This window comes from Cricetulus griseus, chromosome 2, assembly GCF_003668045.3.
Source record: "Cricetulus griseus strain 17A/GY chromosome 2, alternate assembly CriGri-PICRH-1.0, whole genome shotgun sequence".
In the NCBI taxonomy this organism is placed as follows: Eukaryota; Metazoa; Chordata; class Mammalia; order Rodentia; family Cricetidae; genus Cricetulus; species Cricetulus griseus.
The window spans coordinates 41,971,671-41,993,766 of NC_048595.1; the positions used below are offsets into that span (position 1 = coordinate 41,971,671).

General features: G+C 45.2%; 1 protein-coding gene across 13 annotated transcripts in view; it reads right to left on the bottom strand.

Moving 5' to 3' along the window:
• Positions 1-22,096, bottom strand: part of Lrp8 (LDL receptor related protein 8) — a 71,461-nt gene that overhangs the window by 4,768 nt on the left and 44,597 nt on the right. For 7 of the 13 annotated variants that reach the window (XM_027402389.2, XM_027402388.2, XM_027402393.2 and 4 more), the window contains 13 exons: positions 20,583-20,621; positions 19,280-19,399; positions 19,081-19,206; positions 16,371-16,545; positions 14,195-14,422; positions 12,945-13,063; positions 12,589-12,728; positions 11,073-11,214; positions 9,953-10,105; positions 8,694-8,918; positions 6,133-6,201; positions 1,803-1,975; positions 690-866 (listed from right to left, as the gene is read on the bottom strand). In XM_027402389.2, coding sequence (XP_027258190.1) covers positions 690-866; positions 1,803-1,975; positions 6,133-6,201; positions 8,694-8,918; positions 9,953-10,105; positions 11,073-11,214; positions 12,589-12,728; positions 12,945-13,063; positions 14,195-14,422; positions 16,371-16,545; positions 19,081-19,206; positions 19,280-19,399; positions 20,583-20,621 — 1,886 coding nt within the window. The remainder of the gene's footprint in view (positions 1-689; positions 867-1,802; positions 1,976-6,132; positions 6,202-8,693; positions 8,919-9,952; positions 10,106-11,072; positions 11,215-12,588; positions 12,729-12,944; positions 13,064-14,194; positions 14,423-16,370; positions 16,546-19,080; positions 19,207-19,279; positions 19,400-20,582; positions 20,622-22,096) is intronic. The other 6 variants (XM_027402390.2, XM_027402391.2, XM_027402397.2 and 3 more) reach the window with 2 other exon arrangements.

Consider the following 22,096-nt stretch of genomic DNA (forward strand, 5'->3'; position numbering starts at 1 on the left):
TGTGAAGACTAACTGAGAAAAAGACATGTGAGGCACTGAGAGCAGTGTGTGACACATAGTAGACGTTTGCTAAATACACTGTGCTTCCTCCATTTCTCTATTTCTCTGACTAGAAGGAGCTTATCACACAGGCCTTCTATTAATCAGGGTAACTTCACTGCATCATTTCCTGCTCTGGAGATGATGTTACGTTAGTGTAACTTACAAAATGCTTTTAAATTTTATAACTTCAGGAAGCAGAGAGATTGGGATTATCTGATTTCACTAATAAATGTAAATAGACAAGACCACAGGGCTATGGAACAGTGGAACTGAGAGTCATCCCCTCCAAGCTCAAGGCTTCTTGTCCTGTGCCTTCTCTGATCCCTTAAAAATCTGTTTGCTTGCACTGGCCAAAATTAAGGAGACTTAAGGCCACCTCCTAACCCTGCAACCCTCTTCAACTTTGTTTTATACGTCTCTCCTTTATAAACAGTCTGCTTCAACAGCAGCTCGTCTCCCACACATTCAGTGACATCATCCCACATGCCATTTCCTCTGTCTGTGGCAAGCCCATTCGTCCTCTGCCCCATATCAAGCTTACAGTTGCAGCCTTCCAAAAGCAGAAAGCCTTCTAGGATTTGCTGTATCTGCCTAGGTTCAAGGCCCTCACTCACCAGCCCCTCAGGCTCAGAGTGGCACTGCCCTACCTTGCACTTGACGACAGGCAGCTCGGAAAGAGGGTTCTTCGGGAGTTGGTGCAGCTGTGACCTTGGTTCCCCCGGCAAGACAAAAAGCTCCTTGAGGGCAGGGGCTGGGTCTTCCAGGTCTCTGGTCTCCCCAAGACAGGGCTCTGCCCACAGTGGGCGATCAAAGCTGCTGATTGCCTGACAGGGGGATGGACTGGATGACCTTTGAGGTCATACTCAGCCCCCTGACTCTGCTGTACAACAATGACACCTGGTCTAACCACTTCATAATCCTTGTTCCCCAGTAGGCCATGTCCTTTCGTGCCTCTAAGCGTTTGCACTTGACTCTGTCTGGAATGTCATTTCCATTCTTCCTTACCTAAAAGTTACTATTTTTACAGACACTACATCTGTTACTGTGAGTCATTGTATACCCGGGTTCCTCAGACAGAATTAGCAGCTCCCTTTCTGTGCTTCCATGCCATTCATTCATTCATTCAGTGCTTGTTAGAAGCCAGCTGTCCTATGCTAAGCCCAGGAAAACAGACTGACCACATCAGATCCTGCCCTCAGAGTCTAGGAGGTTAACCACTAAGCAAAAAGTAAGTGGTTTGTAGATGTAGAGGCCCAGCCAGGAGAGTGTGGAAGAAGAAAGAAGCCCAGGAAGGCTTCCTAGAAGGGTAGATTCTTCAACTTCCACCCATGATACTTAGCATCTCTAACTCCCTCATCAGCAACTTGGGAAGTGATGCCTTCCTTATTAATTCTGAACACTTGATGTTTAATGTGGTGTTTGGTATTTAACTGGCATTCAGAGTTTGTGGGAATTCATATATGTATGGATTAAATAGCCAGTTACCCTTCTGCAGAAAGGCATTTGGCTTCTTAACTGCCAGGAAGAGCCTCTAGGTAAAAGGTGGTCCTGATATCTGCTATCTCCCCCTCACCTGCTTCAGTAAGTCTGTGTTCTCCCAGAGCCAGAACAATGGCTGATATGTGGCGGGTTCTTGATAAGATGGATGGAAGGAAGGAAGGAAGGGGGAGGAGGGAGGGAAGGAGAGAAGGAGGGATGGAGGGAGGGATAGGTGAGAGGACAGAGGGAGGGAAGGAGTGCTCATACTGAGGAACACTTACTGCGGGATAGACATGGCCAATTTGAGCAGTCCTCCCTATATGAAGCTCGTCTTCATCTTCTTCTTCCGTGGTTTTCCTGTACACCGGGTTGTCAAAATTCATGCTCTTGGTGTTCTTCCGCTTCCAGTTTCTCCAGATCAGGTACCCACTCATACACAGCAGGGCTATTACCACTGGAAGAAAGGACACATCACACTGAACAATCAGGAGCTCTGGCCCAGCATCAACACAGATCTTGTCACCTCTCCAACTTAGCTACTACGCTTTGCTTCCCAGTACTGTCTCTATATGCTCATTTTCTCCTGCTTGAAAGTTCTCTAATCACTGCTTTCTTTTATTCATTCTTCAGCTCAAATATAAAGTCTTTCCCAACTACTCTGGAAAGACTCTGCTATTGCCTTAGGCATGTTCCTTTGTTTTGTTTTTTGTTTGGTTTGGTTTGGTTTTTGAGATAGGGTTTTTTTAAGACAGGGTTTCTCTGTGTAACAGCCCTGGCTGTCCTGGAACTCACTCTGTAGAACAGCCTGGCCCGAACTCAGAAATATGCCAGCCTCTGCCTCGCAAATACTGGGATTAAAGGCATGTGCCACTAACGCCCAGACCTTCTGGAACTCTTAAAAAAGCCTCAAAATCCATGTCTTCCCAAAGCTAAGACTCTATCAGATGAAGAGTGTCTCTAGAAGGATATAAAAAGACAATATAGGTTTGAGTTGAAGGCTTCAGAGCTAGGTAAAAACACTAAGCAGCTTAGTCCTTGTTGGACAGATGGGAAGTCATGGCCCAGCACACTCTCTGTCTCTTGGCCAGAGAGAACAAAGGAAAGGGTGTCCTATAGGTCCAGGGCCAAGGTCTAGGAAGGAAGCCAGGCTTGATTCCAAGGACAGGTCTTCTACAACTGGTGGAAGTGCAATCAAAGAGTTAGATCAAGATGATGGGAATGGGCAAGAACTCAATGGCCATGTGGGAACTGCAGAGGTAACCCAGGGTGGCCTACCGGAAGGGAGTTTCCAAGATGGTGCCCATCAAAGTAAGTAGTGGTTCTGATTTCTGTTTGAATAAGAATATCATAATAAAGATAGCAATGAGGAAATCTTAGAATGTAAGAGAAACAGGTAAAAAGACTATCATCAATCAGTATTAAAAGATCAATAGCTTTCTTTTTAGTAAGCAGTAACACATTAGAATCCCACATGTAGTAGCTCCCACCTGTAATTCCAGCACTCAGGAGTCTGATAGGAAAATTATCATGAATCTGAGGACAGTCTAGATTACATAGTGAGCTCAGGCAAGTCTGGCTTACAGAGTCTCTGCAACCCTGTCCCCAAAAAACCTACCCAAACAAACAAACATAATCCCCCAAATAAATAACCAATTAGAAAATGTCATGGAATAATGAGCACATTCATAATAGCCCTGTAGAAGTTACAAAATACCTGGAATAACCTAACAAGAAGTAAGCAAATGCCATATGATCTACCAAGTTCTGCTAAAGGACATAAGAGAAGGCCGAAATAGAGATGTCAGGTCTTAGATGGGAAAGTCTGATACTGTAAAAATGTAAATTCCCTATATATATGTTCAATGAAAGCATGTTCAATGAAAATCCTATCATAAATTTTACAAAATAGCACAATTTATTCTAAAGTTCATCTAGAAGAGAAGCCAGATAAAAAACATTTAAGAAAATGTTTACAACAATCACATTTCATAAAGTATTGCTAGTCAGATAATAGGTGAAGGGGACAGGCTAGTGTGTATAAGTATGTAGTTTACAATAAAGATGATCACTCAAGTTAGAAGGAGATGATGGATCCCTAAAGATAATGGGTTTGGAGAATCTATATACAGCTACTAGAAACAGCCATAGATTAGAACTGGTATATCAATTAGAAAAGAAAAAAGAGTTAAATCTCTACCTCATGCTGCACTCTAAAATAATAAATATCCAAGCACTGAAAAGAATTTAAATTAGAAGAAAATATTAGGAGACGTTTTAATAATTCAGAATGAAGTGGGCCTTTCTAAGAAAGACAGAAAATCCAGAACTCACAAAAGATTAACAGATGATACTTAAAAAATATAAATTTATGAATATGAAAGATGCCATGAGCAAATTTAAAATCAAATGTCAGACTGGGAGAAAACATGTTTATATATTATTATGGTTTTAATATTTATTATGTATTTCTAAAAATAAGATAACTGAAAGAAAAAAATGAGATTATGAGTAGACAAATCATACAGAATAAAATGCAAATAAATGGCTAGGGAGCTTATGAAAACCTAACTCTACTTCTTATAGAAATAGTATTCATCCTTTCCCTTCAGATTAGTAGACATTTAAATATTGATTCTTTCAGAGGGAGTTACAGCAACCAGAAAGCACGCATAGATGGCAGGAACAGGGTCACTCAAAACAAACTAGAATGGTAGTCTCTCCACCATCTTTTTGTTGACCCCTTTCAAGACCAATTTGAATGCTATCTTCTTTAGAACCATCACTTTCACTCTGGGACTACCTTTCTATTTCCTCCACATGAATATCAGGATGCTGTTACACCACACTTATGTATCTGTCATGCCTCTGTTATAGCGCATTTTATATACTGTGCATTAGCATCTAGTGTAATTGAGTTATAAAAGGACCGAGTCTGTAAGGGAGATGTCCTGGGCTAATTTTATGCCAACTTGACACAAGCTAGCATCATTTGAAAGGAGGGGCCTCAATTAAGAAAATGCCTCCAGCCAGGCAGTGGTGGCATACACCTTTCATCCTAGCATTTAGGTGGAAAAGGCAGGTGGATCTCTGAATTTTAAGTTAGCCTGGTCTACAGAGCGAGTTCCAAAATAGACAGGGCTACACAGAGAGCCCCACCACCCCCCTCCAAAAAATGCATCCATAAGATTGGGCTGTAGGTTAAGTCTATAAAGCATTTTTCTTAATTAATGATTGTTGGAGGAGGGCCCAGCTCATTGTGGGTGGGACCATCCCTGGGCTGGGGGTCCTGGATTCTATTAAGAAAGCAGGTTGAGTAAGCCATGAAGAGCAAGCCAGTAAGCAGCTCTCCCCTATGGCCTCTGCATCAACTCCTGCCTCCAGGTTCCTGCTCTGCTTGAGTCTGTCCTGACTTCCTTCCATGATGAACTGTGATGTGGAAGTGTGAGCCACATAAACCCTTTCCTTCCCAAGTTGCTTTGGTCATGGCATTTCATCACAATAATAGCCCTCAGACAGGAGATAAACCTAAGAATGGGCAATCCAACTCAAAAGTACTGCTAAGATATGAGGCAGGTATGAGAGGATGGATATATAGGACACATATGAATATCAAAGTGAGAGAGAATGAGTCAGCCCCAGGTTCTGAGTCTTAATCAGGATTTCTCTGCATACTGAACTCCGAATTCAAACTCCCAGACTCTTTCCATGCCTTGTCCACTCCTGGCTTTGCTCATGCTTTCCACTGCTTGGGCTACTCGTGATTCTTCATTTGGCCAACCCAACTCATCAAGTGGGAAACCTTGCCTGTCCTTTTCCCTTCAAGACCAAGTGATTCCTTGGCATTTTCACTAAACTCAGTAATATACTTACTCCTATGATTTGCCATGTCCTAATGAACTTACCTGTGTTATATGTGTCCCTTGGATAAGACTGCTGCTTTTTGAAATTACTCTTATTTATTTATTAGGGCGGGGAGGTGGGCAATGCATGCTACAAGGTAGGGTGTGTGGAGATCAGAGGACAAGCTGCAGGAACCACCTCTCCTTCCACCATGTGACTTCCAGGGATAGGACTCAGGAGTTAGCCTTGGTGACTCGTGTTTTAAGTTACCTTGCTAGACCATAGACTCACAGGACAGGCCCATGTCTTACACGTTCTTTCACTACTTTCCTGTTCCTTATTAGAGTTTGGCACAAAATAGTTGCTTGATAAATGTTTATTGAAGACCAAAGAGAAAGAAAACAAGACAGGATTATTATTTCAAGAAATGGCAAGCAGTTTGCTCAGCAGTTAACAAACATATAATTCCCTATCATGTGCCAGCCATTGCTAGGAACTTGGGAGAGTGGTGAGCAAGAGACTCATGCTGGATCCCCAAGGAGCATTTATTTAGTCTTTATATGGTATGAGTTCTGGGGTGTGAAGTGTGTGTTGGGGGGCAGGGAGATGCACCTGGATGTTCACATAGGGCCAGAAGCTGAAGAACACTGTGTGCCATGCAAGAACCCAAATTGAACCAGGCAGCATGCAAAGTTCTTTATCCCTCTAGTGTCTTTCCCAAAGCTTAGGCAAAGAGTCCTTTTACCCTCCAGTGATTGGGGCCACACTCACCTATGGGCACGATGATCCCAATGACAGCAGCAGTGACTGTTGAGCCCATCTGGCTGTCTTCATTCCCATCTGTAAAACATTTAAAGAATTATGCTCTATCACTGTGAATCTAGCCTCACTAGCCTCAAGCTGTAAGAACCATCCAATATCTTCTTGTCCTCACTCTAAAATAATGGTCCCAGCTATTATATAATAATTCAGCCTTACTAAATTTCATCAAAATTCCTGGGGCAAATAGGACAGAAGTTATTTCTGTTTCACACATGGCAAACTAAATTTTGATAAATGCAGGGTTAGACTTGAACTTAGGACTCATGACCCAAGCCCCATACTCTTCCCATAGCATCAGTATGGTAGGAAGCTAGGGGCTGGGCATAGCAGGTGAGTGCTTAGGTCTCCTTGTTGCTCATACAAAATCCAACACATTGTCTTCACTGTTTTTGGTGAGCGGTCTGTTATATGCATTACTAGCTTGTTTTCCTAACAGATTAAAATGAGATACACTAGAATGTAGTAGAGTGTAATCAGAAGCATAGGGCTTCGTGGGTTCAAATTCTATGTCTGTTACTCATTACTTGTGTGGCACCATGAAAGTTAATATAATATTAGACATTTAATGTACATTATATTTATCTTAAAATATTTTCTACCTTCTCAGAATACATTTAAGGATTAAATGAGGTGATTCATATAAGATACTTAGCAAAATGTCTAGCTGGCTTTGCCTACTTTAAGAGGGTAGTGAGGGGGGTAGGAGCTGTTATAAGGGCTAAATTTAAAAAGACATTGTAGGGCATGCTTATAACCCACCACTCAAGATGGTAAGGAAAGAAGACCTCAAGTTCAGACTAGCCTGGGCTACATAGTAAGACCCTATCTCTAAATAAAGGGTTCTTGTTGTTGTTAAAGACACATAAAAGCATATTCTTAAACTGAAGAGTGCTTGGAAAATATGCTGTATTTTAAATAAATTTCCTTTGCTAACTCACAACCATCTTCCCTGTGACATCTGTACAGCATTATCCCCTGGGGTCCCATGAGAGCCCTCTGGGGTGTGAAGAACATCTAGCCATATTTGCTCCACATAAGGTGATGAGTGCTCCCTGGCAATGTCCCCAAACCCATCCCCTCAATCTATTTCTCCAAGTTACCTCAGGAAAATCTGACTAACCAGAGAGCTGTGCTGCTTAAAAAAGCTAACTGGAGGGGGCTGCAGAGATGGCTCACTTGTTCTGTGGCGACTGCCTGTAAGAATGAGGATCTGAATTCTGCTCCCCAGTACATGTAAAGCCTGACATGGCATCATGTGTCTATAGTACCAGCACTGAGAAGGCAGAGACAGGAGGAGACCTGAAGCTTGCTGGCCAGCCAGTTTAACTCAATCAGTGATCTCCAGGCTCTGTGAGAGACTCTGCCTCAAGAATTAAGATGGAGGCCTCATTGAAAAGGCTCTCAAAGTTGATCTCTGGCCTCTACATGCACACACACACACGCACACCCATACACATGAACATGTATACCAAAAGAGAGAAATTAAAACAAAAACAAAACAAACAACAACAATAACAAAACCCCCCAAAAGAAGCTAATTGGAAGCACTAATGTCTTCTTGCTGTGATGTGCTAGAACTTCCTGAGGCCTGTGAGAATTGCTCAGAGCTTTTCCCCAGATGAGAGGAAATGGAATTCCACCTCCTCTGCAAATGCCAGGGTGGAGTACTCTATTTTAGAATCCAGCTGCTGCTGGCAAAACAGCCCTGATCTGAAGGGTGTCACCAGGTTGCTTGGTTTCTGGGCCAGCCATGTATGGGGAAAAAATGTGAGGGATGGTTTAGCATTTAAAATGAACTCCCCATAGTAATTACAAAGGTATTTTCTGGTTAATGAGATAGAGCAGTTCCAACAGTTCCAACAGAGACAATTATCACTTCCAATGATTTAAGAAGTGGTAAGCTTGATTATTTTATCCTAGGGTTTAGAAACAGGCACAAGCAGATCACATTATGGACGTTACTGTCTAGGCAGCTCACCAAGGCTGCTGGGAGCTCAGACTGGTGCTTTCCAAACTTGATGACACCCACCTCAGGAATTCATGGAACACTGACATACACCTAGGCAGCAGGCATTTCCATTTACAGTGCCTCTTTTGCCCCACCCCTCTTGAGGCAGGGTCTTACCATGTTGCCTTGGCTGGCCTGAAACTCACAGAGATGCACCTGCCTCTGTCTCCTGTGTGCTGAAATTAAAGACACATACCACCACACCATGCTCCTTTGCCTCTCCTGATCATCTTTAGAAGCAAGTAGTGGGTAGCTTATTATTTGCTCCTTTTAGGAGAAGAAACTGAGGCTCAGGGATGTGATGAATATTTGCCTCCAAGTCCTTTGAAAGTTATGGACACCCAAGTTTCCTCAATCCAGAATCACCCCTTCCCTCCCTTACTTCCTCTTAAGAGGTGGGCATTACTTAGTTCTGGTAAGATCTCCCTTCCCAGCCACCCCCAACCTTCATCTTGGCTTCCTTAGGACTCCCCCAAGTCATGAAAAAAATGCAAAGGCTTACAGTGCTGGGAGTGGTTGCTGGTTGCAGGGCTTAGGGTAGATGGGCTGATGCTGGGAGCCCTGGGGACACTAACTGAGTTTGGGACAGCAGCTGTCCAGCTTGGTGTCTCTGTACTGTGGTTCTGGTAGGTAGGGTCATGGATAGTTGTTCCAGTGGCTCTTGTGGTGGCAGGTACTGTCCTTGTCATAGCAGAGGCTAACGTTGTAGTTGAGGTAGACTGAGGTGCTGGAGGGGAAACACCAGGAAACACTTAGACAAAGCAGTTTGTTATTTAGTGCCTAAATTTTGCTGCTATGAGTTACATGGAGGGACTCATCCTTTAGGTTTAGCTCAGATACCACTTTTGTGAAACTTTCCCTCATCCCCCTGAATGGGTCATGATCTTCTCTTCAGCTGAATCCTGAAATGCTAGCACTTCACTTTGTTTTGATGAGTCAGTGAAACAGTGCTGTAGAAATAAGTGTGGAAGAGGCCTCTGTAAAAGACTAAAGCGAGCAGAAATCATACAAATCTATAAGCATTTTATCCTAATATATAGTTACATCATTGAGTTTAGATTCTTTGCATTAAACAATTGAACCTGGCCATTATAAGTGATGCAATGACTTAATGTTCAAGCCAAAGGTGTTGGCTGTACATAGAGACGGGAAATCAACCCTGTTTATGAAGATGAAGTGCTATCCCACCATTAGTTGCAACTGTACTGCAAGGGCTTCTGTGCAATGTGCTAGGTCTTGCTAAGAAACAGGCAAGGACAGCCACTTGTGTAGTCAGTGGAGATGTGGAGATTAAGGGTTCTTAACTAGAGATTTTCTTTAATTTTTTAAAGATTTATTGTTTTGTTTTTTATCTATGGGTGTTTTGCCTGGTACCCTCAGAAGTCATAAGAAGGCATCAGGATTGGATCACCTGGAACTGGAGTTAAGGTTGGCCATGAGCCACCATATGGGTATTAGGAACCAAACCAGGGTCCTCTGCAAGAGCAACAAATGCTCTCAACCACTGAGCCATCTCCAGCCCCATTAACTTGAGGTTTTTCAAGGGACTCCAGAAACTTCCTGAAAGTTGGCTTTAAAATACTTTATGCATATGTGCACTTTTCTGGGAGTTAGGAGAGCCTTCGAAGGCTCCCAAGAACTCAAGTATTCAAGGAAGGTTAGAAAAGAGGAATATGCAAGTGTGTCAAGCAACCAGGGAAGACAGAGGAAAACCAGGGGCATATTGTGTCCTAGAAGCCAAGGGTAATATCTGTCACGAACCTCGGTAGCATCTCTTCATGTCTGGGCCCAGCCACATTGAGTCAGGACAGGCACATGTGTACTTGGGAGAGTGATTGGAGATCTGAGGAGCAGGAAGGCACAGGTATTCACAGCCACCATTGGGCTGGGCACTCAGTTCACAGGCATCTGCAGCTAATGGCAGGGGGAGGGGGAGAGAGACACAACATTGGGATGCTGACAGGCCATGCCAGGTCCTCTTGTCTACCAATAATGAGATTCCACCAATTGAACTTGCTCAAAAACCTTTCTCTACTTTTATGTGGCCACCTATCAGCACAGTACTCGGTACTTTATTCTTATGCTTATTCAGTTCTTACAGTTCTGAGAGGTAAGTGTTGTGTTCCTGACTGACAGATAAGCCTATGCTCAGAGAACAAATGTACAAATCACAACTCTAGGAATTTTGGAGACAGACTTTAAATTGAGGTATACTGATTCCCAAACTAAAACTACCACCCAACCCTTTACTGTTTTTGTCTTGATTTTTCCTCCATGTTTCATGTCATCTCTTCTTTAAATTCCTAGAATTAGAATCAGGCACCAAACTTATCTCCTTGCCTCTCTTTGCTGTCCCCCTTACCCTGGCAGCCAATACCTGTTACAGTTAGTAGTGATAGAGGAGGAACAACCTAGTGGTAAGATGACTAGATCTGTTCCCAGTGAGCCAGCTGGCTTGCTGTAAAGCCTTAAGACACATTACTTTATACTGCTGCAAAATGGGTGTAAAGAAGTGAACAAGATGTGTCACAACAGAAAGAACTTTGCAGTCAGGTAGACCTGAGTTTGTATTTTTGTTCTTTCACCTGCTAACATTGTTTTATCTCTGTGAGCTTCAGTTTCCTTGAGTATTGAATGAGAAAAATAGTAAGTACCTGTCAAAGTTTTGGCAGAACTAGGAAAATTATGTGTTCATTTCTTCCTAGGCTTGCTTTACACAGAAGCTAAAGCAAAATGAGACAATATGGCAACATGCTCTACTACAGGGATTATTGTATTCCTGGGGATGCTGGGTTGAGGCATGAATGGAAAGAAACATAGCCTGCCAAGTGGCAGGAGAGGACACAGGCAGGCAGCCCGGGACTGGAAAAGCCTTACTTACCTGCTGGCTGCTTCAGTTCATGGAAGATTACTATGTCATGTGGATTATTGAGGTTCTCGGCCAAGATGGAAATTTCTAGGCCATTGAGCCGATTTGCACTGAAAATGGCCTCATTCTCCAGATCAGTCCAGAATACCTTGTCCTGTAGAACACAGATGTAAAGGATAGGGAGCCCAGAATCCCAACTCATGATCCCAGTCTTAGGGCCTAGACCCAAATCAATGATGGGAAGAACTGACCTGACAGTTCCTCAGAGCTACCTACCCTGCCCACAGGTTTTCAGGGGACGTTTTGCCTCTGACAATGATACAAACTCTCCTAGTTTCCTTCTATCGTAGATGATTATTTGGTGATTCTGTACTTTGACCAGAAGGCCAACCCTACTCTACGTCTGAGCTAGGCTTACTCCCTGGAGCCAAAAGAAAACCAAGGTTGGATTTCTATAGCTAGTGCCATTCCTGTGGCTTGGGACTAAGGTCAGAAGGAATGTGTGAGTTCCTGAGGGTTAGCTGCTATTGGGCCTCTGGGGAGGATACATACAAGTTTATATGGTGAGTCCACAGAAACTTAGATATGCATCTGTAGACAAATCCACAATTACAGGTGCAACCATGCATCTTGTCCACAGATCCATCTGTACTCACAAAGCCATGAAGAAAGTTCCTCTATCAGTGTGCATACACATAAAACTACACACACGGGAACATACACTTTTACTCTGGTGCATGTATGTAGATACCTGCACATACACATACTTTACAGCACATCCATGTCTAGTACACTTGAAGCAGGGGCTGGAATTGGAGGAGATACTTTGTTCACAAGTTCAAGGAGCACTGAAAGAAGCTGCTCTAAGAGAGCACAGGCCACCACAGGCCACCATCGCCTCACTCTGCCTTCCCATGATGGCAGGGTTAGTTTGGGGCAGAGCTGCAAGAGTGTAAGAAACTCTGGTAGGTCTTGGATTCCTTACTTTTCAAGAAGAAAGGATGTCAGGGTCAGGGCAGATGGGTTTCTTGACTCTACCTTCTTGAGAGCTTCTTGAGGGCTTGAATAGTATGTATCTGATTTACTTCTATGATCCTGGGATTCCATAAAGGTCAACGGAAATGAGCTGAACTGCATAGCTTCTATACTATACATGTCCTATACAAAATGATTCTAAGGGAACACATATTCCTGTCCCCCTTCCTCCTTTTGTTAGGTGCCTTCTGTATATGAGATGTAGTGGGTTAGGTGCTAAGGATGTGGAGAGGAAGCATTTGTGCTGAATAATTTACCTTTGACATTCTCTGAATTAGGCTCTTGGGGAGAGCAAGCACAGGAAAGGCTGCCAGGCAGGCTGGGCTGCAGTACCTCTGTGTGGGCAGTTCTCAGAGTATATACAAACAAGTCAGTTGGCTTCCCTGATCTTTTGTTTCCCTTTGGACAAGTCTCAGAGCAGCATCCTATTTGAACAAGCCTTTTCTAGGTTTCAGATTCTCAGAAGGGTCATGCCAAACCCCTTAGGGCTCACCTCAAATACAGCTATCCCAAAAGGGTGACTCAGGAAGTCAGTGGAAAAAATCAGCATCTTTCTGTTGCCTCCATTGAAGTCAATGCTGGATAGCTGGTGCAGCTTGGAGTCCACCCAGTACAAACGCTGGCTCAGCAAGTCTTGGGGAGGAGGGATTAGGTCAGACACCAGTTACTGTGGTTGCATCTCTGCCCCACTGTACACTTCTCTCCCCACATTCCCAGGCCTCACACTGAGGGAACAAAGACACTTGGCCACCATCAGGGGGCATTGAAATAAGACCCATGAGACTCCTAACAATTGTCGAGATCAGTTCTAGTGCAGGCTCCCAACTCAAGTAAATAGGCAGGGCTCACCCAGGGTGATTCCATTGGGCCATTCAATATTGTCTGAAACCAGTGTTTGCCGGTCTGCACCATTGAGCCCAGATTTCTCGATCTTTGCCTGGAACCCCCAGTCAGACCAGTACATGAACCTGAAAGATAGAAGAGCCCAAATTTAGCTTCTTGTTTGAGACAATTGGGATGGTCTGAGTCACAAAGGCTTGGTAATCCACTGGATAGTTGGGGATTATATTTAATGGGGAAACTTCTGAAAGCTTTTGGAACTATCAAATCTTATAATTAGCAGGCACTTTTTTTAACTTTCTCATGAGAGCCTTGGGGAAGCTCAGCTTACCCCCAATCTACCCAGTCTCAGCTGAATAGCCTGTGAGTCCAGCCCTAGAACATCTGTGTGAGAAGGGTCCTTGCAAACCTCTCCTGACTTAAAGAGAAGAAGACAACCATCCTAACTCAGCTCCCTGCTCCTAGACCTTCATTTCTACTAGAGATCGTAGCAGCCCACTGTTTCTGATTCATGATTTCATGAGGTTGCTTTCAATAGCTGACCTCAATTTAAGAGGGTTTTCTTATCTCTTCTTAACAATTAAGGATAAGGAGGAAGGAACAGTTCTACTGGGGGAGGAAGAAGGTATTGTTTTGTTCAGGATTCCTAAGCCCCGATCCAGGTGTCGCCAGAATAAAGCAGCCTAGGTAATAAGGGACCCACACATTGAGCAACAAGGGTGGGGAGAGGTGAGTAGCTAGGAGCAGATCAGCGCCAGCCATCTTAGTTGTCAAATGTTACTGGCTGTACTGAATGCATGGTTTATGTAACTCCCACTGGGGAGAGCTTGAGGGGAACAGACGAGATCATGAGGAAAAACTCCACTGTGTAATGCGTAGGAAGGTATCCCACAATGAAATAGTCTCCATGAAAAGTCATGAGTGCTCTGTCCCTGAAAAAGGTTGAGCAGCAGCCAGATACCCACTTACAGAAGCCTGAAGGGCCTCTACCCTGGAAGTTACTTCCAGGACTCTCTGGTCCCGTAGTGCTCCAAGATGTGCCATTTCAGTGATACAGTGAGTGAGCCAAGAGTCCAGGGGAGATCTCTGGTGACTAATGCCCCATACCTTGGCTGGAGACAAATAGGATGAGGACTGTTTGGGCTTCCTTCCCTGTGTCTGACTGGCCTACAGGCTTCTCGAACCCTTGACAGCTCTTCTACCAGACACATGGGAACATCTATGCAGGTGAAATGGAAAGTTTGAATGGAGATACTTACCCTCGCAGGGGGTCAACAGCTATGGCTCGGGGTTCACTGAGTTCACGGCTGAAGAGAGTACATCGGCGGCGGCCATCAACTGTGGCTACTGAGATGGTCTTATTGCCTGAGTCTGTCCAGTAGATGTGCTTATGGACCCAGTCCACCGCCAGGCCCTCTGGAGAATGCAGCTGCTCATCAATGAGGACCACCTGCTCGTCCGGGATACTGGCCTTGTCCATGTGGGCGCTTAGGAGAAAGCAGGGCTGGCCATGGGCAGATGCTCCACCCACGGGCCCATGGGGAGCTGCCTCTGCAACCCTCCCCTTTTGTCTTCTGTCTGTGCCATGGCAGTGGGTTTTAGAGGAACTTGACTAATCTCCACTCAACACATTCCTTGAGCCACCAGGTTAGGGACACAGGCTGAATCAGCTAGTTTCTGGCCTGGTGGAGCTCAATTAATGGGGGAAGAAGCTTGCAGGCAGATAAAATGCAGTGTGGAAGCTACGGCAGCAGGGAAATGGAGACTGCATCGTCCTGCAGAGTGGGAGAAGCCTTGCGGTTGAGTCCTGAAGGACTAGATCACCAGGGGCACAAAAGATGAAGCCATACATATAAAGAGACCAGTATATACAAGTGAGGAAGCAAGCATGTTCTGGAATGATGCAGTGCTTGCTGCAGTAGGCTGCTTATGGGGTGTAAAACTGGAAGTAAGTGCAGGCAAGAACCATATCCTGTTAGCTCTGAGTGCACTGCTAAAGAACTGGATTTTACTTGGGGCAAGAGTGAGACAGGTAACTGAATGAGTCCAAGAACATAGCTGGGAATGTTAGATCTCTGTGACACCTGTGGGATGGATGGGTTTGAAAGGAAGGCAATGAAGGAAGGAAAAGGGATGAGGGGGAGGTTATGTCTGCAGGAGGCTGTGCAGTGCAGAGAGAACTGACTACACAAACACAACAGGGGGCACCAGTAGCAGAACTTTGCTTCCCAAATGCTGTTGCCTCCTTCACCCCTCACCATGCTTTCTCCATGTTATTACTTTCATACTGTCCACTGCCATCCAGAATTTCGGCTCTGCAGTCCTGGCATTCTCTTAAGGTCCTGACTGAAAAGCACTCTTAGACAGCCCATGAGCACCTTTACTTAATGTGTTGCAAACTGCTCATCCCCATTCCTGTCCCTCAACCATAGACTGCCCAACCCCCAACCTCTGATCTCCTATGTGTCCCAAATAAAAGAGCAGCATAAAAACCCTTAGCCTGGGTCCTGAGACTCTCCAAATTAACCTGTGAGTTAGTCTAGGCAATGCCTCATTCAACCCCATGCCCAGTCTCATCAAATCCTGCTTCTCAGTTACATTTGTTGGACAGGCTCTAGTTGCTTCTGTGTATGTAAGTCATGAACTCAGTATGCTTGTGTGCGTTGTGGGAGGCAGGAATCTACATCACAATTGGCAGTCTGCTTCTGTCTTCTTGCATACCCACCCACCCACCTATCCAGTCTTTCTTTCCACAGTAACTCAGGGTCCATCCAATGCTTGATTATCAGCAGTCCTGCCAAGTGGATCTCAAAGGCAAAAAAGGATACTGACTGTCTAAGGAAGCCACATATGGCACCTGAAACAGACCTAAGAGAGAACTTTTTCAAGTGTTCAAGGAGTTTCCCAAGTGCTAAAGTTCACTGCTTAACTCACAGTCAATGATCAGAGTATCCTAGTGTCGACTGGGGTACTACCATCCAGGAGGTTTCCTAACCACCAGATTGGGTCAGAGAAGCTCCTTTCTGCCTTCATCTCATGACTGAAAAAAGGTGTCCCACTAGTTATATGTGGGGTCCTCCAGGCAGAGATCAGATCTTAGTCATCTTGAGTCCTCAGGGTCCAGAGAACAGATATGTAGCCTGATTTGTAGTTCTCCATGGAGATAACCCTTTTCTTTTCCCTTTGTCCTGTACTTCACTGTTAGGCCAGCAGGGGTCAGACACAGTCTAGGATGTGGACTCCAGGCGGTTTTCCCACTACAGCTCTCAGCTGGTCCAGGTTGACAAAGTCCTGGTACGTCTATTGCCACTGTGATTCTGCATCCCTTCTCAAGCCCAACTTTGTCCAAAGAGGCAGAGGCCATGCTTCCTCTGCTCTGTAAACAGCCCCTCCCTCAAGCCTCTCATGGCTGGCTGCAGGGTACATGCCACTTACCTATAGATTTTGCGGTAGGAAAGGTCACACCAGTATATCCGATTGGTAGCTACTTCTACATCCAGTGACACAACATTTTTGAGCATGGGGATGAGACGCGAGTAGTCCCTCTTCACCAGGTCTATTCTTCGTACCTCGTGTCGGTTGGTGAAGATTAGGGATGGGCTCTTGCCAGCTGCCATGCAAGGAAGCAGTGTCAGTGGAGGGAGCGGGGAGTCCATAGAGAACAAGTTGCTGCCACTAGTTTGCTGGGTGAGGCCTCATTTTCCTATGAAGTATGGATGGTGGTCCTACTTCACAGGCTAGAAGGGCAGATGAAATAATGGGTACCAACACACAGTAGAAGCTCCATTCTCTGTTAGATACAAATTCTCAAGTCCATGACTTCCTGTATTCTCATGCCTGTACTGAGGCCTTTTGCAGAATAACCCTGATGCCTCTCTAGCTCATCAGCCTTTCTCCCATCCTGGATTCCAGCTAAACTACCTGCCATTCTGCTTTTCCCCAGCCAAGCTTCACTGCCCCAGGCCCTTTTCAAGTCTTTCCCCTGTCCCACAGCATGTTTCTTTGCAGCAATCACTACTATTTCTGCTTGGGGCACCACCTGCCATCTGCACGAATAGCCCATCTGAGTAAATAAAGGTCCTGGAAAGACAGCCCAGTGGGCTGGGTTCAGTTTGTTGAACCATCTACAGAGAGGCATATATATGTGGCATCTAACAAGATCACATACATACACTGGACAGAACATACAACTGGCCATGTAGCTATCAAACCTATTTTTAGACTCTGGAGTTTGATTTAGAAGATCATGTGGGACCTAGATATTTTTGACTTCCATCTGGAAGGTCACTGTCCCAGAGGTCTTTAAGGACCTTGAACTGCCCCCACCCCCAGGTTGTTTTGAGATGTATCAGGCAATTCTAAGCACAGTTCCCATGTTTTCCGGTACATATTTTTGTGAGCCCTCTGGTCCCTGTTTCTGTGCATTTATGTCAGGCTAATAGGGACAGGATGGGCCCAGTAGGAACTGAGGATGTACAGTGTACACACAAATATACTTTGTGTAGTGATGGAAACTATTTCAAGGCAGAGGCGTAAGAGGGAAGTAGTGATACAAACAGCAGGGAAAATGGGGCTCAAAGTGGTACAGGAAATATGAGGTTCTAGGTTCTAGGCCTGCTCTGTCACCAACAAACCAGAACTTAACCCACCTCAATAACAGCCATGACTTTACCGCTCTGAAATGACAAGCTGGGTTAGAGGGCATCTTGTGAATTTTAATGAGAACTGTATTAGCAATAGGGACCTGTGTGTTTATGATTAGTCATGTCCCCATATAGAAGACAAGATGGGTCATATGTGCATGTATGAATGTATGTTACATAATGTATGGTGTGGGTATTATATTTTAGGATTTATAGGTTTCATGTCAAGTACTGTAGCTACTGTGTTATAGATTATGGAATCTATAGTTCTATCAAGTATTCGTGTGAAACTCCAGACTTTTACTGAACTGTTTAATACCTTCATGTGGAGAGCTGCAGTTTCTTTATACTCAACATGCCCAACACAGTCTACAATTCCTCCCAAACCTGCCTCTTCACCATCTTTCTCATGTACTAAAATAGCAACTCTTTTTTTTTTTTTAAGTTGTTTGTCCCTGGAATCTGTGGCTTATTCTTCTCTAGCATCCCACATTCAATTTATAAGCAAATCCAGTTGGTTGGCCTTCAAAATATACACACATCTGTTCACTTCTCAATATTCCCACAGCAACCATCGTGCTCCAAGCCTTTCTCCTGGAGTACTGCAGTAATATGTGGCTTTTCTCTGGCCCTCTGCAGTCTGCTCTCAGCAATGAAGCCAGGAGGAGCTTAAATGTTACATTTCCCTTCCACACAGAACCCTTTGAGGCTTCTCTCAGAGCAGGAGAAATCAAGTTAGTCTTTACAACAGTCTGGAATGCGTTGGGGGTTGCCCTGGGTCACCTCTGACATCACCTTTCACTAGTCTTGTTCCGGCTACACCAGCTTCCTGGATGTTCCCTCAACATCCAATCATACCCCTTTCTCCTTGGGCTTTTGCACTTTCTCTCCCTTCAGCCTGGAATGCCATTCCTGCATCCTTTCGCCTCCTTTAAGTCCTCACTCAAATGTCCTTTTTCTTTATTTAGTGAGGGCTTCGCTAACTATTGTTTAAAACCATACATAACCCACCACTCTCCCAGACTTTTCCACCATTTCCTCCTTTATTTCTCCATAACCTTTACTATATTTTATTTATGTCTTAATTATTAGCAAAGATATCTGTGTCTTTTGCTGACTGAACCTCTAGTGCCTATAGCAATGTTATTGCATTTAATATAAAGAATTAAATAATTACTTCAGTTGACTGAATGGATCAATATATAGAACTACACTGGTCGTGTTCTTTATGTGAGCTGCCTACACTGGCTGTGTGGTCCACAATTGTGCCCATACCTTGTGCTGTGCAAATGGTTAGAGTGTGGCTCTAACTATGCCTGTGGGTGTTATTGTACAGTGCATCATGCATGTGATATTCACTGGTATTTTGAGCACTGTGTGCAGCAGACCTGCTGTGTGTGTGTGTGTGTGTGTGTGTGTGTGTAACTGCTCCTCACATACATGCAAATCTGGTGCTTCACAGACCCTGCAGAGTTGTCCCCTCTTCCTTAGGAAGTCCGTACCTACAGCTTTGCAGTTCTTGGTCTGTGAATCCATCTCATAGCCAGGGTGGCACTCACACTTAAAGTAGCCCTTGTAATTCACACAGATTTGGCTGCAGGCATCTGGGTCCTGGCATTCATCAATGTCTGTGGGAAAGACCAGACTTCAGAACTGGCAGTAGGATCTCTATCTGCTTGGGCAGATGGGGGAAGGGCTCACCGCCACAGGTCTTCTGGTCCAAGAGCTGGAAGCCTGCTGGACATGTGCACTCAAAGCCAATCTTGAGGTCAGTGCAGATATGGGAACAGCCGCCATTATTGTGCAGACACTCGTTCAGCCCTGCGGAGGGACACAGGCTGCTGAACTCCTCTGACTGGCAGGAAAGTGGCCCAGAGCAAAGCAAAGCCTTGGGGCAGCATACTCCCACAGAACCAGGAAAACAGGAAGCTGCACTGAACCTTTATCTCATTAGCCAGGTGACTGGGAAGGAGGAGGGTCAGAGGGCAAGTCTCTTAGGCAAGACATGGTCAGTGGAACAAGGAGAACACGGCCATGAGCTCCATTCACTACCAGACTAGAGGCAACAAGGCCTTTCCTGGAGCTCTGAGTTCTTTCACAAACACATAAAAAAAAAAAAAGTTCCTTTTTCCTTCTGACCTCTAAGCTTAAGCTTGCATGTCCAATGGCCACCTTGAGATACCCCCAAGAATGTTTTCTGAATGCCTCTGCACATTAATTCTCAGCTTCCAGGAGCCCACTGCGCTCCAAGGCAGGTGATGCCACTTTGGAATGGGGCTGCCTTAGAAATCTCTTCCTCACAGGATCTGCCTCCTGTAACTTTCTTCCCCTCCCAGGTCTGTTCTGTGGGATTGGCCATCCTGCAGGGGCTCCCTCAGAGCTCTGTCAAGTGCTGACTTCTGGTCTCCTACCATTTGCATACTTTCTCAAGGCAAGGCCCAGAGTTAGTTTGCAAATCGGAAGGAGTCAAATAATGCAGAATGCCCTTACTTGTACAGCTGAGTCTTAGGCTAGACTTTCTTTTACATGTGCTTGTGGCTGAGTCCGGATTCTCTCCTACCAGGATTTATACAATGGAGCTTTTTCAACTCCTCTTTGACCTGTCCCATTCATCTACCTTGCCACAAGCCTAGACCAGTGTTACTAAATGTTGCAAAGAGTGAATGGATGTCAAGAGGTCATCTGGATCTGGTTCCCTCATTCTCCACTCCCTCACCACCTTCTGGAGGGTTCTAGGGGAGGCCAGAACCAAGGCTTACCAAGTTCTCACAGCATCTCCTGAGCTCAGAATCACAGAAAGTTAATTCCACAAGCCAGGGGAAAGTACCACACCACCCTTCTGCCCACCAGGCTCATGCACCGTAACTCCAGCCAAGCAAAGCAGAGCTGAGTGGAGCCAGCTGTGGCCATGCATACAGCTGGCTTGAGCTGCCCATCCAGGCCATGCACAGCTGTGCGTGTCCCCACCTCCAGCCGGAGCCATGCTAGGGAATGTCCCCATTACCCCTGGGCCTCCTCCTGTTTCTCTGGAATGTTGGTGCAACTGAAAGAACAAGACCACAGCAAGCCCATGACTTTGGGGGACTGGCAGTGGCTCTGTCAGGCTCATCCCTGGGAAGCCCCAGACTTCTGGAGGTGGTTTGAGCCATGGTAGCTTCGGAGTAGTTGCTGAGACTACTACTGGGAGTCATTCTGCCGTTCCCACCCGTTGTCACCTGTCTTGGATTTTATTATTCCATGAGCACCATCCATTCATTTGTTCTCTCGTTCACTCACTGCCGCATTCATGCATCACCCACTTCCTTCCTCTCGCTGTGTAGGTAGTAGGAACTCCACAGTTCTGTTTACTGGACATTTAGCCAAGTGGTATGTATAGGGTGATGCTGCTCAAAAAGAGCTCAAAATAACGGTGACTTTTGATTTAAAAAAAAAAAAAAGGTATAGAATACCCAAGGCCAGCATAGGTTGAGAAAGGAGAAAACTAAGAGGTCCCAATTAGTTTATCCCTGACCACCTTCTTTAGAAGGCCTGAAGAGTCTCAGTTCTGCTCTAATTCTGTGTAGCCTGTAGGTAGAGCTGGGAGAGGAAGGAAGAGGGTAGAGTGGTCTAGGGGCCTGAATAGCATTTGATGTCCCTTTCCCCAGCACATTACACACTTGCATGCACACACCTTCATGCATACACACACATACCCATACTAGCTTATTGCAGAGGCATAGACAGGTCTGCAGGCTCCACAGACATGGAAATGCAAGCAGAGATGCATGAATGCAGTAATTCAGAGATGTGGTACAGACTCTGGTCTCTTTACCAGCACAGACAAAAAGAACACACAGACACAAACGAGTACATTTTAGCATGTCATGCAGAAGAGAGTTTGGTAGGTTAGTAGTCCCTGGATAACTGCAGATCTGAGTGTGGGGAAGCTAGGTTCAGCTGCTCCTGCTTCTCTATCCTGCTTTTCATGAGTCCCTTCTGGATCTTTTCCAGGCAAGGCCTGAGGGCTGTAGAGTGTTGGTCTCCTACAAGCCCAGGTGGAGGCTCAGAGAGCTTTGCTTAGCTACTCTTCCTGGTTTCATTTTACATCTTCAGAAGGAGAGCAAAGATGCTGATTCTAGGGAGCTCTGGGGGCATGATGCTCCTCTGAGTATCCAATAGGGAAGATGTTGGGCAGTCTTCCAGGGGAGAGGACGAGGAGGGGCCAACCTAGACTGTTTTCTGGGGGCTCCTTTGTCCATTTCTTTGAAATTCTGTCCTGAGACAAGCAGAGATGACTCACAAACTCTTCTGCTCACACCCTGGGCTCCTCCTCCACCTCCATATCAGAGCCTTCGCTCTTGCTAGTCACTGAATAGCTGGCTCACCCTACTTCTCTCTAGTTTAGACTGTAAGTCTGAGCTCTCCCACAAGTTCCAGCTTCTCAGGGTTTAGAATGGTGATACTGCCTGCTGCTGGGAGTACCCTACCCCATCCATCACAAGGAGTGATACTGCATGGGATATACTTCTAACTAGCTCT